This window comes from Cherax quadricarinatus, chromosome 8 (assembly GCF_038502225.1).
Source record: "Cherax quadricarinatus isolate ZL_2023a chromosome 8, ASM3850222v1, whole genome shotgun sequence".
Taxonomy (NCBI): domain Eukaryota; kingdom Metazoa; phylum Arthropoda; class Malacostraca; order Decapoda; family Parastacidae; genus Cherax; species Cherax quadricarinatus.
The window spans coordinates 5808441-5824720 of record NC_091299.1 but is presented as its reverse complement, the minus strand read 5'-3'; the positions used below and the strand labels follow the sequence as shown (position 1 = coordinate 5824720).

The 16280-nt window shown below is 41.6% G+C and overlaps 1 protein-coding gene across 7 annotated transcripts in view; it reads left to right on the top strand.

Moving 5' to 3' along the window:
* LOC128685331 (uro-adherence factor A) overlaps window positions 1–15679 on the top strand; it is a 125169-nt gene extending 109490 nt beyond the window's left edge. For 5 of the 7 annotated variants that reach the window (XM_070082801.1, XM_070082798.1, XM_070082802.1 and 2 more), the window contains 3 exons: window positions 1661–1741; window positions 14641–14792; window positions 15196–15679. In XM_070082801.1, coding sequence (XP_069938902.1) covers window positions 1661–1741; window positions 14641–14792; window positions 15196–15290 — 328 coding nt within the window. In that variant the 3' untranslated portion in view covers window positions 15291–15679. Of the gene's footprint in view, window positions 1–1660; window positions 1742–14640; window positions 14793–15195 lie in introns of those variants that run through there. The other 2 variants (XM_070082799.1, XM_070082804.1) reach the window with 2 other exon arrangements.
* The last annotated feature ends 601 nt before the right edge of the window (window positions 15680–16280 follow it).

The window sequence follows — 16280 nt, the reverse complement described above, 5'->3', positions numbered from 1 at the left end:
TAACTTCTCCATCCTCACCCTTCCTCCTGTCTTCTATACACCAACAAGTCTTCAATAAAGGTAAATGTAATATTATTGTTTTATACTTGATTTCTCATTCTTTTCTGTATGTAAATCTATATTTAATCTATTAAAAAAAAATTTTTTGTTAATACTTTTGGGTGTCTGGAACAGATTAATTGACTTTACATTATTTCTCATGGGGAAAATGGTTTCGACATTAATGAATTCCGACTTTCAGTAGACTCTCTGGAACGGTTTAATCACGAAACTCGAGGGTCTACTATATAAGAAACTAGTGGTGTTAAACATTGAAAGCAATTAAAAAAATTAAAAATAACCATGGCATCTGTAATTTGTATAATGTAAATTATCGGTGGCGCTTTTCCGCTGTTGTTGCTGATGAGTGATCATTTTTAACCAACTTCATTGCACCATAAAATGGTAGATTTTATCAGATTTCAATCATTTTAACCTCATTTGGTTCAGAGAAATTATTTCTATCAATGTGCAAATAATTTTTATTTTCTTTAAATCTTCCCACAGACTAAGAATTTTTTTTTTTCAATGTGTCCCACAGTTGAAGGGTTAAAATGCCATCCATAAATAAACTTCAACATGTGCATTTTCTTTCTTTTAAGATGCACAGAGCAAAAGGAGACAATAATAAAAATATTAATCATCATGCTGCTGGTGCTTCTGTTGCTGCTATTGCTGCTGCTATTGCTGGTGCTGCTGTTGCTGCTGCTGCTATTGCTGCTTCTATTGCTGCTGCTATTGCTGGTGCTGCTATTGTTGCTATTGCTGCTGTTGCTGCTGCTGTTGCTGCTATTGCTGTTGCTGCTATTGCTGTTGCTGCTATTGCTGTTGCTATTGCTGCTGCTGCTATTGCTGCTGCTGCTATTGCTACTAGTGTTATTCCTGCTGCTGTTGCTGCTGCTGCTATTTGCCTGTATGAGGGCATATCAATCATATAGACTACAATAACATTGACACCTAGTGTAGTGGTGTGGAGCTGTCAGGTGGTGGGCCAGGATCTAGACCTTCCCCACCAACTGACTGACTGAGTCCTGTAGTTGTTTTGATAATGTGTACTGCTTGATAAATCCTCAAGTAGATGAAATATACTGAGGCTTTTTCTTTTTTGCTATACATATGCGAGATTTTAATAACTGGAATGTTATTTAAAATAATATATAGCATGGGCTGGTAAGTGGGGAAAAAATCTGGGTCTGTGGTTAGCGTCTGGAAACCATTCCTATTATTCCCATATAATTACTGTACAGAGGCTGCACTCTTGAGGAGTGTAGACGCTGAAAGAGCCATCTGAACCATGATGCTAGTGCACTTCTAACAACACTGTCATTAAATGAGTGACTGAAATATTTTTCAACCTTCCTCAGTGGAAGATGACCAGTGTACTAATAAAAAATGCTGTAACAGTCTATCTATGAAACTGTTGTATATACTTACTTTTGATCTATTCTCTGTTCCAGTCTGGTCACATAACAGGACTTTTAGGTAACTGCATATTTTTTAAAATGCTTAACTTTTTATTACATCAGTTGCATTTTTGTAATCAGTTTTGTTTACTTTTTACAGCAGTATAGAATGTATTATATCAGTTTATAAAAAATTAATCATATTTTTATCTTTCAAGGTTATCAGGCATTAAAAAAATTTCCAAAAAGGAGCAGGAGTTGAGTAATATTCTTCAGAGGAACATGCTGAAACTTTGGAAGTAAGTTTTATTATTCAAATATAGCTATTTAAAATTATTGATATTGTAATTTGTGAAGTAAAACACCATTTTTTTTTTTCCCCATGTACTTGCTCTTTTTTTAATACAATTAAGGTTTGATATACAGCCTTTCCTCACTTAGCGATGTACTCATTTACCGACGCCTCGGACTTTGGACGGGTTCTCTGACAAGTATTCATACCTAAATAATGTATAATAGAGCTGGTGGTTCACACTTACACTCACTCACCCATTTCACCATAAACACAGAAATATCAATCTCTTAAAATAATGAATCCTAACTAGTCATAAGTTGGCCTGTGATACTCCAATACTGAAACTATGTATTGTGCAAAAACAAAAGCATTCACATTGCTAAACTCACAAACTAGTATTTAGTCACTTAGCCATAATACCAACTTACCTCATAATTTGTAATATTTTAAAGTTAAGAATTAATCTAAGTCTGCCCGAAATGCCTATCCATGCTAGGTGTTCTAGTGGCCCCCTCTGTAATTAGTATTTTAAAACATGTAAACCACACAATATCCAAATTCTGTAAACTCAGCATTGTAATCCTTATAGAGAATAAACTTGATTTGATTTGATATTGAAGGACTATCTTGTCCTGTCTCCCAACACAATTCCTAACATCCGCCAGAAGCAGACCTCCCTAGAACACTTTTTTTGAGTGACAGGGGGTCCAGTGACTCAAGCTGGTCCTAGTGGCATTAAAAACCAAAGAAGGGAAGTAACCCAGGATAAGGACTTGGTACCTGAAGTGTTTATGGAAGGGGATTCCCCTTCCAAACAATTGTAAACTCCTCCATCCTCTTCCCTCCTCCCATCTTCCATACATCACCATGTCTTCAATAAAGGTAAGTGTGATGTTGTTATTGTTTTATTCTTCATGTATCATTGTTTTCTGTGTAGATAAATGTATATTTCATTTAGAAAATATTTTTTGTTAACACTTTTGGGTGTCTGAAATGGATTAATTGGATTTCCATTATTTCTTATGGGGAAAATTAATTCGGAATAAGTCAGATTCGGGTTTAGTCACTCTCTCTGGAAAGGATTAATTACGAAAACCGTGGGTCCACTGTACAGTACATTACTGTATAAGCATTTAAACATATACCAGAAATGTTATAAATGGTGCAAAGGTGACATTAAAAGAATATCACAGATGGTTGACACTCACTACCATTATAGTATGCTCTTCCCTTTGCAATGACTTTGTTAAACGATGTGTTTTTAGGAATGGAACTCCGTCATTGTGAGGAGAGGCTATAGTGGATCAGTGGGGAGGGGATTGGGAGGGGTGTTTGCTTTATCAAAAAATCTGTTATATTGCATGAGTTAATTGAGTGGATGTAATCCACTTATTCAGTTGACTAATGAACATGGACAAAGGCCTGGTAAAACACTTAGTCCATTGTATTGATGGACTACCAGACATACTAAGACTAAACTAGAGTACAATGCAATATTACCCGTAAATATACTTGAAAATAAAATCAATAAAAACTACAGTACAATGCAGTAGAATAGTCATTATTCTTATCTTTTCTGGCAGATAGATGAGCTTACAGATAAAGTACAGTATTCCCTTGTGGTTTAACCCCTTGACTGTCGCAACCCCAAATCCTAAGGTGTCTCCAGGTGTCGCAAAATTTCCCCCCCAAAATTATTTTTCTTATGAAATGAGAGAGAATCTTTTCCCGATTGTAATGACACCAAAAGAATGAAATTTGATGGAAAACTGACAGAATTGTGCTCTTGCAAAGTTAGCAACTGCGGCGATATTTACGAATTGGCAATTTTGCCCACTTTGAGCCCTGTTTTTGGCTAATTCCATTGTTCCAGTCGACCAAACTCGTAGCTATTTCTTTAGAACTCCATTTTTTCTATCGATTGATTACAAGAAACTGCCCATTTACCAATTTCAACTACCCAATAACGTGGTCAGAAATTTGCAATTTGGCCAATTTCGCAAAAATTAAAAAAAGGACAAATTTCAAAATAGGGTCAAGAATGAACAATGCAGATGTTTCTGGCTCTAAAATAACATTTTCTTTGTTCATCAGTCACGTCTTCAGGCCCCTCTGATGTTACTCTTGCTTTCTATTTTGAATTTTTATTCAAACAAAAAAATAGAAGATTTACTGTTATGCAATATTGTAATAATTGTATAAATAATGTCAACCCATTCATGACTGCATATTAGAATGGCTACTTGGACATTTATTGGAAAATGACATTTGTTTACTTTTGAACATCGGCAAAAATCAAACATTTCCCCTACTTTGAGCTCCATTTCAAGGTTCTTTTCATAGTAAAACCAATCAAAATCACCTCTATTTCTATAATATGTTTTCCATTCTATCAAATGAGACAAGAAAACTAGAATACAACCATAAATACTATACGAAAATAGACCAGAAAGTCGACATTATGCACTGTGTGCTGCAGGATTTTTTTTATATGATGCACACTGACCACACAGACCCATTCTCTCACATGTGGGCCTACCAGCTTTCTCCTTCTTGACTTGAAGCCGCTAGAATTTATGAGTATATATATGTCAAACACAGTAGCTTGTAAGACGTATATATACAACTGAAACAGTCAAAGGTGACCCAGAGTAATTTGTTCCGAGTCTGAGGAGACAGACATGTAGATGGTGAGGCAGATGTAGATGACTCAGGCTTACTGGCTAGTAGTTGCACTTCAATTCATAGCATAGTAAGGCTTTCCTTCTACAAATTTCAGACAGTTTTGCTACACCGTACTCCACACACACCCGGGCCACTGAAGGACCATCCTCCAGCTTCCTTGTTAATTCAAGTTTCTGCTTAACAGTTAATTCAAAGAAACAGATGTATAAACGGAGAACAATGAAGGAGGGGGAAAGTTCATCAGAACCAGACCAAGTTCTGATGAAGTGGTTTAGACTGCGTGTAAGCGAAGGTGTTGTCTGGAGATCTGGTGAAGGAAAAAGCCAGGACTAGATTATGAGTGTGATCATAGTAAAGGTTGGCTGCAGCATTTCAAGGATCGACATGGCTTAGTTTCATGTGGTGAAGAACATTCAGCGGACAAGGAAGCAGCTGCTCAACTTGTTGATGAGTTTGCCAAGTTAGTTTCAGATGAAAAATTAAGTCCTGAGCAGGTCGACAATTCAGATGAGAGCATTGTATTGGAAATGTACACCAAGAAGAACTGATAACTGAGGATGCAGAAGATGTAGCAGAAAGTCTCTCTATTGATAGGTTAATTCAGTTGACAGGTGAACTGCTGAAAGGTCTAAAGCAATGCAGTTTTATAAGTGAATAAGAAATAATGAATGTTTACATGTTGCAGGATAAACTGATCAAAAAAAGGCCAAAATGTATTAAGCAGCAGACATCAACCAAATCTTTAACTGGGCTGCAGAAAACAATATGAAGTACAATGAAGAGATGTTTCAATTACTCCAATATAGAGAACTTCAGGAAATTAAAACTATATGGGAGTATAAAATTCCAACCACACAATAGCGCAAAAAACTAATGTGTAGGACCTGGGAGTGATAATGTCAGAGGATCTCACTTTCAAAGAACACAACACTGTATCTAACACATCTGCTAGAAGAGTGATGGGATGGATAATGAGAGCCTTCATGATTCTCTCTAACCCTTTGACTGTCGCAACCCCCAATCCTGAGGTGTCTCCTGGTGTTGCAAATTTTTTTTTTTTTTCTTATGAAATGATAGAGAATCTTTTCCCGATTGTAATGACACCAAAAAAAACAAAATTTGATGAAAACTGACGGAATTATGCTCTCGCGCCTCTTCAAGGGGGGCTCCTTGGCGTGGTGAAGAGGCTCTTGGTCTGAGGAATTAGACCTCTCGGTCTCCTTCCTCAGACCGAACCTAATTACCCCCCAATCCCCCATTCCCTATCCCATCCTCCCCTTTTTCCTTTCCTCCTCCTCCTCCCCACCTCTCCCTTTTGCCCTTCCTTTTTTTTTTTTTTCCCACAGGCACGCTAGTTCCTAGGTAGGGAAAGGGTACCGGGGTCCATCCCATTCCGTTGAGGTTCTTGGCGGTGGCGTAGTTTGCCGTGGAATCTGGATAGCCTGGGGATGTTCCGATCCCTCTCCGGTATCCTGGAGGGTGGCTTTGGGTGTCTCTCCGGCGACTGGTGTATCTCTGGAAGCCACCTTTCGGATTCCGGGGGTGGTGGCCGAAGGAGGTATGCTTTGTGGCAGATTTCCGGCTGCCCTCTCTTTTGTCCATCGAGGTAGCTCGGCAGATGTGAGGTTGCTATTCCCGGATTGCCGGTTTACTGGCATGATGGGTAGGGTATGGCACGGGTTCCATGCTGCATCTGCGCTACTTGCGGTGCTGAGGTCCTTTTGGGGGCAGAGGGAGATTTCTGGCGCTTTCATTCCTCCTAGGAACTATCCCTCCCCGGTCCCCCCCCTTTTTTTTATTCTTTTTTTTATTTTTATTTTCTTTTTTTTTTTTCTAAAAACAAAAAGAAAGAAGTAACCTAACCATGGCAGCCCTAGTCCATGAACCTGCTACCCCCGGGCCCCTTCTTGATACCGCACCCCATTCTGACCCCGCCTCATCTTTGGACCACTCTTCGAACACTCCTCATGCCTCTGTACCTCTTGCCGGTGCTGTTTCCTCACCCGCTTCAGGTACTGAGGCCTCGACTGACTCCTTCGATTTATCTGACCTTTGCTCTCCTCTGACTATGCTTCCGGCCTCTCCCTCTATGGTGCGGCAATTTTCGAATCGCCGGCCCGTTCCACGTCGGACCAACTTTGGTCCCATGCCTGAATGCCAACGACAATTACCTGCTGATGATACTTCTCCACCTTCTCGTTCTTCTCAGAAAAGATCGACACGTCCTTCACTACCTTTCCACGCTCAGTTTCAGACTGCACAATGGACTAAATTCTTCACTTTACGACCAACTTCCTCTACTGCCTATCTTTCTGACCACAGTATTGGCAAGGCACTCCTACGCCATGTTGGTAAAGATATTTCTTTTCATGCTCTTAAGAGCGGTAAGCTCATCATCACCGTACAGAATGCTACCCAGGCTCATGAGCTTTCTCGTCTTTCCCATATCGATACTGTTCTTGTCACTATTGAAAAACATCATTCCCTCAATTCTTGTAGTGGTACCGTAATTCTGCCCCATACCATAGTTCAACAAAATTTCCAGACATGTGGCACTGACATTCTTGAACAGCTGAAACTCCAAGATCTCCCAATCCTCAAGGTAGACACTTATGTTCTCCCTGCCCGCGGGCGGAGACAATACCCTAGCAATGTGGCTCGTTTAACTTTTGACAGCCATGAACTCCCATCCTCAGTTTATGTAGCAGGACATCAGTTACTAGTTCGAAAGGTGATCCCTACACCGCAACAGTGTAGAAATTGCTGGCGATTTGGCCATCCAGCGAAATATTGCAGATCTATCACCGAATGCCCAGTCTGTGGTGCCGATGACCATTCTAATACATCTTGCAATCGACCTCCCTCTTGCCTTAATTGTCATGAGGCTCACCCTTCGTACTCTCGCCGTTGTCAAGTCTACTTAAACGAGCGGGAAATCCGTTACCTCAAAGAGGCAGAAGGTCTCACTTATGCCATGGCAGTTTCTCATCTCCGCCTCCAAGGGAGACTACCTCGTGTTTCTTATTCCCGTGTTTCAAAACGTCCCCCCACTTCCTGGATCCCATCTTCTGCAACCACCTCTGTGGTTACCTCTCCCATAGTCATTCCTGTATCTAATTCTTTTGCTGTCCTAGGCTCAGATGTCCCTACTTCAATGCCTCGGTCTGATCTCGCTTCTTCGTGTTCTCTCTCACAAGCCTCAGTAGCAACGAGATCTCGTATGACACATCCTCCCAATCGTCCCTCTACTTCTCAAAAGTCAAAAAAAGGTCCGTTAACACCTCCTACCCATCTTCCACCTCCTCATTTTACCTTCCCTGTCTCTGTACCTGGTTCTTCCCCTCTCACTGGCTCTGTTACAAGTGTAGAGGTTCACCCTCCTCCTCGTACTGTACCTTCCTCCCCTGTTCCCTCCCAAGTTTCTTCCTCTTCTGCCACCTCCCAGGTTTCTGCCTCTTCTGTCCCCTTCCACGCTTCTCCAGTTCCCTCCACCCATTCGCCCCCCCCTACCTTGGTACAGTCCAATACAGTTCCAATCTTTACTCATCCTCACCCTACCATTTCCAATATTGTCTCCCATGCGACGTCTCTGAATTCCGAAACACTTGAAGCAATCTCTGAATATATTGCAGAGACCAAACCATCAATGGACACTGATCCACCCTCCGTTCCTTCTCTCTCCTCTGCTCCATCTGCGCAACTCCTTTCTTCACAGCGCACCGTTCCTTCGCTGCTTGAACGTTTTCCACTGCCTCCGCATGTGGACTTTTCTAACCCCTCTAGTCTGTAGGAACCCTTACCTGCGGATTTCAGGTATCTTTATCATTGCCAATCGTGGCCTATTTACAGTGGAATATACGCGGCCTCGGGTAATCGGGGTGAGCTTCAGATGTTACTCTCCCAGTTTTCCCCTGTTGGTGTTTGCTTACAGGAACCAAAATTACACTCTGCTGTTATCTCTCCCATCTCAGGCTATAATTTATTGTATTCTTCAGATCCTTTTCCTGATGGGACCTTTAATGAAAGTGCCCTTCTTCTACGCACTGATATTCCGTACCATCAGCTATTTGTTCGTACCTCGCTGCATTACACAGCAGCCCGTATCCACTTGCATATCTCTCTCCTTCTCGGGCATTATCCATTCCGGATATTGCCTTTCTTGTTTCGTCATTACCGCCACCGATTCTGTTACTTGGCGATTTTAATGCCCACCATTTCCTCTGGGGGGGTCTCACTGTGATTCCTGTGGCATTCAGTTAGAGGCTTTTCTTGCCACCCACCCCCTCCATGTTTTAAATACAGGTACTCACACCCATTTTGATCCTCGGACTCACACTCTCTCTTGCATCGATCTCTCAGTCTGCTCTTCCTCCGCCGCATTAGACTTCACTTGGTCTGTTCTCCCAGACTTACATGACAGCGATCATTTCCCAATCATTCTTACTTCCCCTTCATATTCACCGCCTCTTCGCATCCCACGCTGGCAATTTGATCAGGCAAATTGGAACCTTTACTCGCACCTAACTGTTTTTAGAACTGGAGGCAACACACTCAGCTTGCCGATCATCGGCAGCCGGGCCCCACGACATTCATATTCGTATGCTACAACATTTACATCAGTCAGCCCTTGCAGTCCTATTACGCCTTTACAATCTTATTTGGTCACAAGGAGTTCTTTCCCAGCTGTGGAAATCTGCCATTGTTCTCCCTTTCCGCAAACCAGGCACTATGGGACATGAAGCCTCCCACTATCGTCCCATTGCTCTTACCAGTGCAGTTTGCAAAGTGATGGAATGCCTGGTAAATAGACGTTTAGTGTGGTATTTAGAGACACACAACAGTCTCTCCACTCGTCAATATGGCTTTCGTAAGGGACGTTCTACCATAGACCCCTTACTAAGCTTGGATACGTATGTTCGTAATGCCTTTACGAATAACCACTCAGTTATTGCCATATTTTTTGACCTTGAGAAGGCATATGACACAACTTGGAGGTATAATATTTTAGCCCAAGCCCACTCCTTAGGCCTTCGAGGCAATCTACCATCCTTCCTTAAGAACTTTTTAACTGACAGGCATTTCCGTGTTCGGGTTAATAATGTGCTCTCCCCAGACTTTATCCAAGCTGAAGGTGTTCCCCAGGGATGTGTTCTGAGCACAACACTTTTTCTCCTTGCTATTAATGATTTGGCCTCTAGTCTTCCATCAAATATTTGGTCATCACTCTGTGTTGATGACTTCGCTATTGCCTGTGCAGGCTCCGACTGTCACCTCATTACAGTTTCTCTCCAGCATGCGGTCGACCGTGTTTCCAATTGGGCCACCACACATGGGTTTAAATTTTCCAGCACTAAAACCCACCAAATTACTTTCACTAGACGCTCTGTCATCTCCGATCATCCTTTGTACCTCTATGGCTCCCGTATCCCTGAACGTGATAGTCAAGTTTCTGGGCCTCCTCTTTGATCGTAGGTTATCCTGGAAACCTCACATTACCTCTCTGAAGGCAACTTGTCACAGCCGGCTGAACCTTCTTAAAACCCTTGCTCATCTTTCGTGGGGAGCTGATCGTCGAACCCTCCTTCGCCTACATTCCACCCTCATTTTATCGAAACTTGATTATGGTGACCAGATCTATTCAGCGGCATCTCCTGCTACTCTCTCTAGCCTTAACCCCATTCATCACCAAGGATTACATTTATGCCTTGGTGCTTTTTGCTCTTCCCCTGTTGAGAGCCTCTAGGCAGAAGCGAACGTTCCATCCTTATCCGATCGCCGTGATGCCCATTGCCTTCGCTACTATGTACGCTCTCATGATCTCCGCAATCCTTCCATTTATAGAATGGTCACTGATATTAGTAGACATTCTTTATTTGTTCGCCGCCCCTGTTTACTCCGTCCCTTCTCTCTTCGCCTTCATTCGCTCTTGTCTTCTCTTCAATTACCACCTTTCTATGTTCGTGTAGCATCTCACTTTTCCCTGTCCCCCTGGGAAGTTCCAGCTGTTCGAGTCTGTTCTTTCTCTCTCCCTTGCTCGAAAGCCCAACTGTCTACGGTCGCTTCCCGCTCTCTTTTTCTTGACCACTTCCACTCTCATTCTCATGCCATTGCTGTGTACACAGATGGCTCTAAGTCTTCTGACGGCGTAGGATTCGCAGCAGTGTTTCCGGACAGCGTCGTACGTGGGCATTTACTATCTTTGGCTAGTATTTTTACTGCTGAATTGTATGCCATCCCTGCAGCAGTTACCCGTATTGCATCTATGCCTGTGTCATCATTTGTGGTTGTCTCAGACTCCCTTAGTGCTTTACAGGCTATACAGAAATTTGATACACCTCACCCCTTAGTCCTCCGTATCCAACTTTGGCTACACCGCATCTTTACCAAGCATAAAGATATTGTTTTTTGTTGGGTCCCTGGTCATGTTGACGTACAGGGCAATGAACAGGCAGACACTGCTGCGCGGTCAGCAGTACATGACCTACCAGTTTCATATAGAGGTATTCCATTTACGGACTATTTTGCTGCAATATCTTCCCACCTTCACACCCGTTGGCAACAACGTTGGTCTACTATGCTCGGCAACAAACTTCAATCTATTAAACTGAGTATAGGTTACTGGCCGTCTTCTTATCACCAGTGTCGAGGTTGGGAGACTATTCTCTCCCGTCTTCGCATTGGCCATACTCGTCTTACTCATGGATATCTCATGGAGAGGCGCTCTGCTCCTCTCTGTGAGAATTGCCAAGCTCCATTATCAGTCAGCCACATTCTGTTGGACTGCCCACTTTATCAACGAGCACGCAGAATTTACCTCCGTCGTCGTCTACGCTCTGCTGCTCTCTCTTTACCTTCCCTTCTCGCTGATGGACCCTCCTTTCATCCGGACTCTCTCATTGACTTTTTGACAACAACTGACTGACTTCACAAATTCTGATACCTTCAGCCCTTTCTACTTCAATCTCTTGCTACCCTCTACCCCCGTACTATCCCCTGCCCCGCTGTTTTCTGTAACCTACTGATCATCCCTCCTCCCTTCTGCCACCCAATATCCTCGCTTCCTTCCCTACCCTGCAGCGCTGTATAGCCCTTGTGGCTTAGCGCTTCTTTTTAATAATAATAATATGCTCTCGCGAAGTTAGCGACCTCGGCGATATTTACAAATCGGCAATTTCGCCCACTTTGAGCCCTATTTTCGGCTAATTCTGTTGTTCCAGTCGACCAAACTCATAGCTATTTCTTTAGAACTCCATTTTTTCTTATCGATTGAGTACAAGAAACTGCCCAATTACTGATTTCAACTACCCAATAATGTGGTCAGAAATTTGCAATTTGGCCAATTTCACGAAAATTAAAAATATGACAATTTCAAAATAAGGTCCAGAATGAACAATGTAGACATTCCTGGCTCTAAAATAACATTTTCTTTGTTCATCAGTCATATCTCCAGGCCCCTCTGATATTACTCTTGCTTTCTATTTTGAATTTTTATTCAAATAAAAAATAGAAGACTTACTATTATGCAATCTACTGCAATACTCTAATAATTGTATAAATAACATCAACCCATTCATGACTGCATATTAGAATGGCTAGTTGGACATTTGTTGGACAATGACATCATTTGTTTACTTTTGAACATTGGCAAAAATCAAACATTTCCCCTACTTTGAGCTCCATTTCCAGGTTCTTTTTATAGTAAAATCAATCAGAATCACCTCAATTTCTATAATATATTTTCCATTCTATCAAATGAGACCAAGAAAACAAGAATGCAACCATAAATACTATATGAAAATAGACCACAAAATCGGCGTTTTAATTAAAAAAAACGGTCTGAGATTTTTTTTTTCTCATTATGCACTGCGTGCTCCAGGATTTTTTTTAAATGGTGCACACTGACCACACAGACCCATTCTCTCACATGTTGGCCTACCAGTTTTCTCCTGCTTGATCTGAAGCCGCTAGAATTTACGAGTATACGTCAAACACGGTACCTCGTAAAACGTATATATACGGCCGCGACAGTCAAAGGGTTAAAGTCGCTTGTTCTCTCTTTGCTGGAATATTGCTGCACACTGACGGCAAGACAGGTAAAATGCTGAGCTGGAGAGTGTATAGAGAGCTTTCATGGCACACACAAGCATGATAAAGCACCTAAACTACTAGGAGCGATTGAAGTTCCTTGACTTGTATTTCCTGGAATACAGGCAGGAAAGATGCATGATAATATACACCTGGAAAATCCTAGAGGGATTAGTACCAAATTTGCACTCGAAAATCAGTCCCTACAAAAGCAAAGGACTCAGCAGGCAGTGCAATATTCCCCCAATGAAAAGCAGGGGTGCCACAAGTGCACTAAGAGAGAACACAATAAATGTCAGATGCCCATGACTGCCTCTGAGAGCAGAAATTCCACTGGAACGGATTAATGGCTTTTCAGTTAATTTAAATGAGGAAACTTGACTCGGCATATAAACAAGGTCACGGAATTTATTAAGTTCCTAAGCCGAGGCTTCACTGTATTCTAACCTGACCACTCTGTGATCCAGCAAAATTACTAATTCAACACCCTACAGGTCCCAATGATGCCAGATTAGTGAGAGTTAACCTTCATTTTAATGAATAAAATTATTAAAAACACTTAATCCAGAGGAAAATTGAGATGACAGTGTGAGTGCAAGCACACAGACTATAACAAACGATGTGGGCAATCATTGGCTGGCCTTGCTGCCCATGAACAGTGAACATGGCCATGCCCAGGATGACTCTTGGAGTGTACAAACTTGTGATTAAGTGGAGTTGGTTCATTTTACCAAATGCATGACTGAACTGGATAGCCAATCAGTACAACAGATTTGGTCTGCTTCATGGCTATTTAAATGGGATACCCCATTTAATGTATGTGTTGAGCCTTTGTCCGGCTAAATTTTTTATCCATTTTAACCATCTTCCGCTTTGTGGAGACGCTTTTCATCGAATGTTTACAAAGTAAAATCTCTTGTTTACAAGTTCATCAGTATCAGACAAAATTGGCTGGACAAATGTTGGAAGTCTCGTACAAAATGGAGGAAAAAAATTGTAATTCTGTATTTTGTCCATTAACATGCATTTAAGTGATATATTTTTTATCTTTTTTTTTATCTCATGCATTCAGACTGTATCTTTTATGCATGCATAAAAGAACTTGTATTTAATTGATAAACATGGTGAAGAATTATACAGTAGATTTATTTACTTTGTGTTAACTGTGAGTGGTGGTTAGATGGGGGGAGGGGGGCCAGTGAGGGAGGCCCTGGCCTCGACAGGAGAGGGGGCTCAGTGTGCCTCCCTGCCCCTCTGTCCTTCATTCTCTCTCTCCCTGTCCCTCCATGCTTTACTGTCTCCCTGCCCCTCCATGCTTCACTGTCTCCCTGCCCCTCCATGCTTCACTGTCTCCCTCCTTGTCCTCCATGCTTCACTGTCTCCCTCCTTGTCCTCCATGCTTCACTGTCTCCCTCCTTGTTCCTCCATGCTTCACTCTCTCTCCATGTTTCACTGTCTCCCTCCCTGTCCCTCCATGCTTCACTGTCTCCCTGCCCCTCCATGTTTCACTGTCTCCCTCCATGCTTCACTGTCTCCCTCCCTGCCCCTCCATGCTTCACTGTCTCCCTCCCTGTCCCTCTATGCTTCACTGTCTCCCTCCCTGCCCCTCCATGCTTCACTGCCTTCCTGCTTACCTCCCTGCCTGCCTTCACTGATTCACTTCCTTTTAAAGTGGACCCATTTTGACTTTTCCAAAGGAAACTGATGTTTTACACCATCTTGAATTTTTATTTCACCCACCTATCTGACCCCAAACTTCACTAACTCTAGCCAGTGTGTCATGTCATTGTTGTATCACCTATGAGGATTTAGCATTATTTTTCAAAATAATAATTTCAATATGAAGTAGTGCAGCCAGCTAGCACATACAGCCAGCTAGCACATACAGCATTCCTCTTGGGGCATATTTGATACTGTATTAAGTGACATTTAAAAGTTGTATTATGGGTTAGTATCACAATTCTTTTATCAGTCACTCAAGTGAGAGTAGTGCATCAGCATGTTAGTATACACCTGCTCTTGAGAATTTATCAATGCTTCCGATTATTTTCATTAATTTTATTCAAAAAGAAATGCAGGGTAAATTTTCTGCCAAGTAGATATAAAACTTGTAATGTTAATTTTATCTTCCAGATGTGTTGCTGTTGGTGCTGCTCAGGTTATTGGAGGAGATGGTGGTTTTGCTACTTTAAGTCCAGAGTCTACTACCTCAGATTTCGTACAGTGTCTGAAAGTCTTACACCGTGACTTGAAATTTGTTCATCGTCACACTACTGTTCTTGTTGGTATGATATTGTTATTATTTTATGTCTTGTATAACAGCATGTATTAATTCTCAATCTAGCTAATTGATGTGCGTGAGGATGTTTCAGTTCAGAGGTCCATCTGAACTATGGGACTTGCACACTACTCGCAGGACAGTGATTGAATGATGAAAAGGGTTTTCTCTTATTTTTGGGATTTCTATACTTTGGTGGGAGATGGCTGGTGTGTAAATTTGTTAATAATTGTTCTTTACCTAGTGTACATTAATTATCCTTTAGCATAAAACCACTAGTCATGTAAAAAATTGTACCCAGAAGCTCATTCCATTCCTCCTAAGAGTTTTACCATATTTTCATATTTGCTTATGTAAAGTAGGCTGAATAAATTATCCACATGAATCCTAATAAAATATTACACTGCCAGGCAGCAGCATGTTGAAGTGTGAGGCTACTACTGAGACTTTCTACACTCTGACCACTGTCCACGAGGCAACTAAATCCATTGTTGTTAATGAGTAGCACAGTAAGCAATTTTCATAATACATAACTTAAATGGTGGAATATGCAAGATAAACGCAGGAGTAGATTACGAAATTTGCGAAACTAAGTCATTTTTGTACTAATTCACACAAGGTGAATGTTGCATGGAAATATCCTGCTTCCCTTAACAAGACCTAAGCACAGCATACATACTTTTAAGCTAAATGACACATGGGCGAAGTACACCTTTTGTTTAATGTTATTTTGCTGTTGGTGGAACTTGGACAAAGCTCCTTAGAGTAAAGCTTCATGAAGTAATTGTTTTACTGTGTCTGTCACTGTGTTGGTCTGCAAGTTGCATACATGTGTCCCTCCAGTTGCATACATATGCTCCTTGAGTTGCACACGTGTTTTTAAAAATCTTGCTAGTTACAAGCATAGGAAAAATATCTTAATTTTCTTGTAAATTTTAAAACCAATGAAAATTGAGAATGTTTGTTGCTGGGTTTTGAAGTGTTTGTTTGTCTATGTGTGTCATGTATGAGTGTCTGTGTATCAGTACAAGTGTCAGTGTATCAGTACAAGTATCCATGTATGTATCGGTATGAGTATCTCCATATCGTTATGAGTCATTGTATGTGCACAGGCGCAAGTGTCGTGTTTTTTGTGCGTGGATATTTTTGTATATTTTATGAGCGTGTGTTGAGTTTTGTTTCGTGAGCATGTATTTTTTTGCGAGTTTTTTTTTATTGAGTTTTGTGAGCGTGAATGTGTGTTTCAAGTCAGTAGTGTGTGTCAGTAGTATGTGTGTGTGTGTGTGTGTGTGTCTCAGTATGTGTGTGTGTGTGTGTGTGTCTCTCAGTATGTGTGTCAGTAGTGTGTGTGTGTGTGTGTGTGTGTGTGTGTGTGTGTGTGCATGTGTCATTAGTGTGTGTCTCTGCATGTCAGTAATTGTGTGTGTGTGTGTGTGTGTGTGTGTGTGTGTGTGTGTGCGCGTGTGTGCATGTGTCAGTAGTTTGTGTGTGTCAG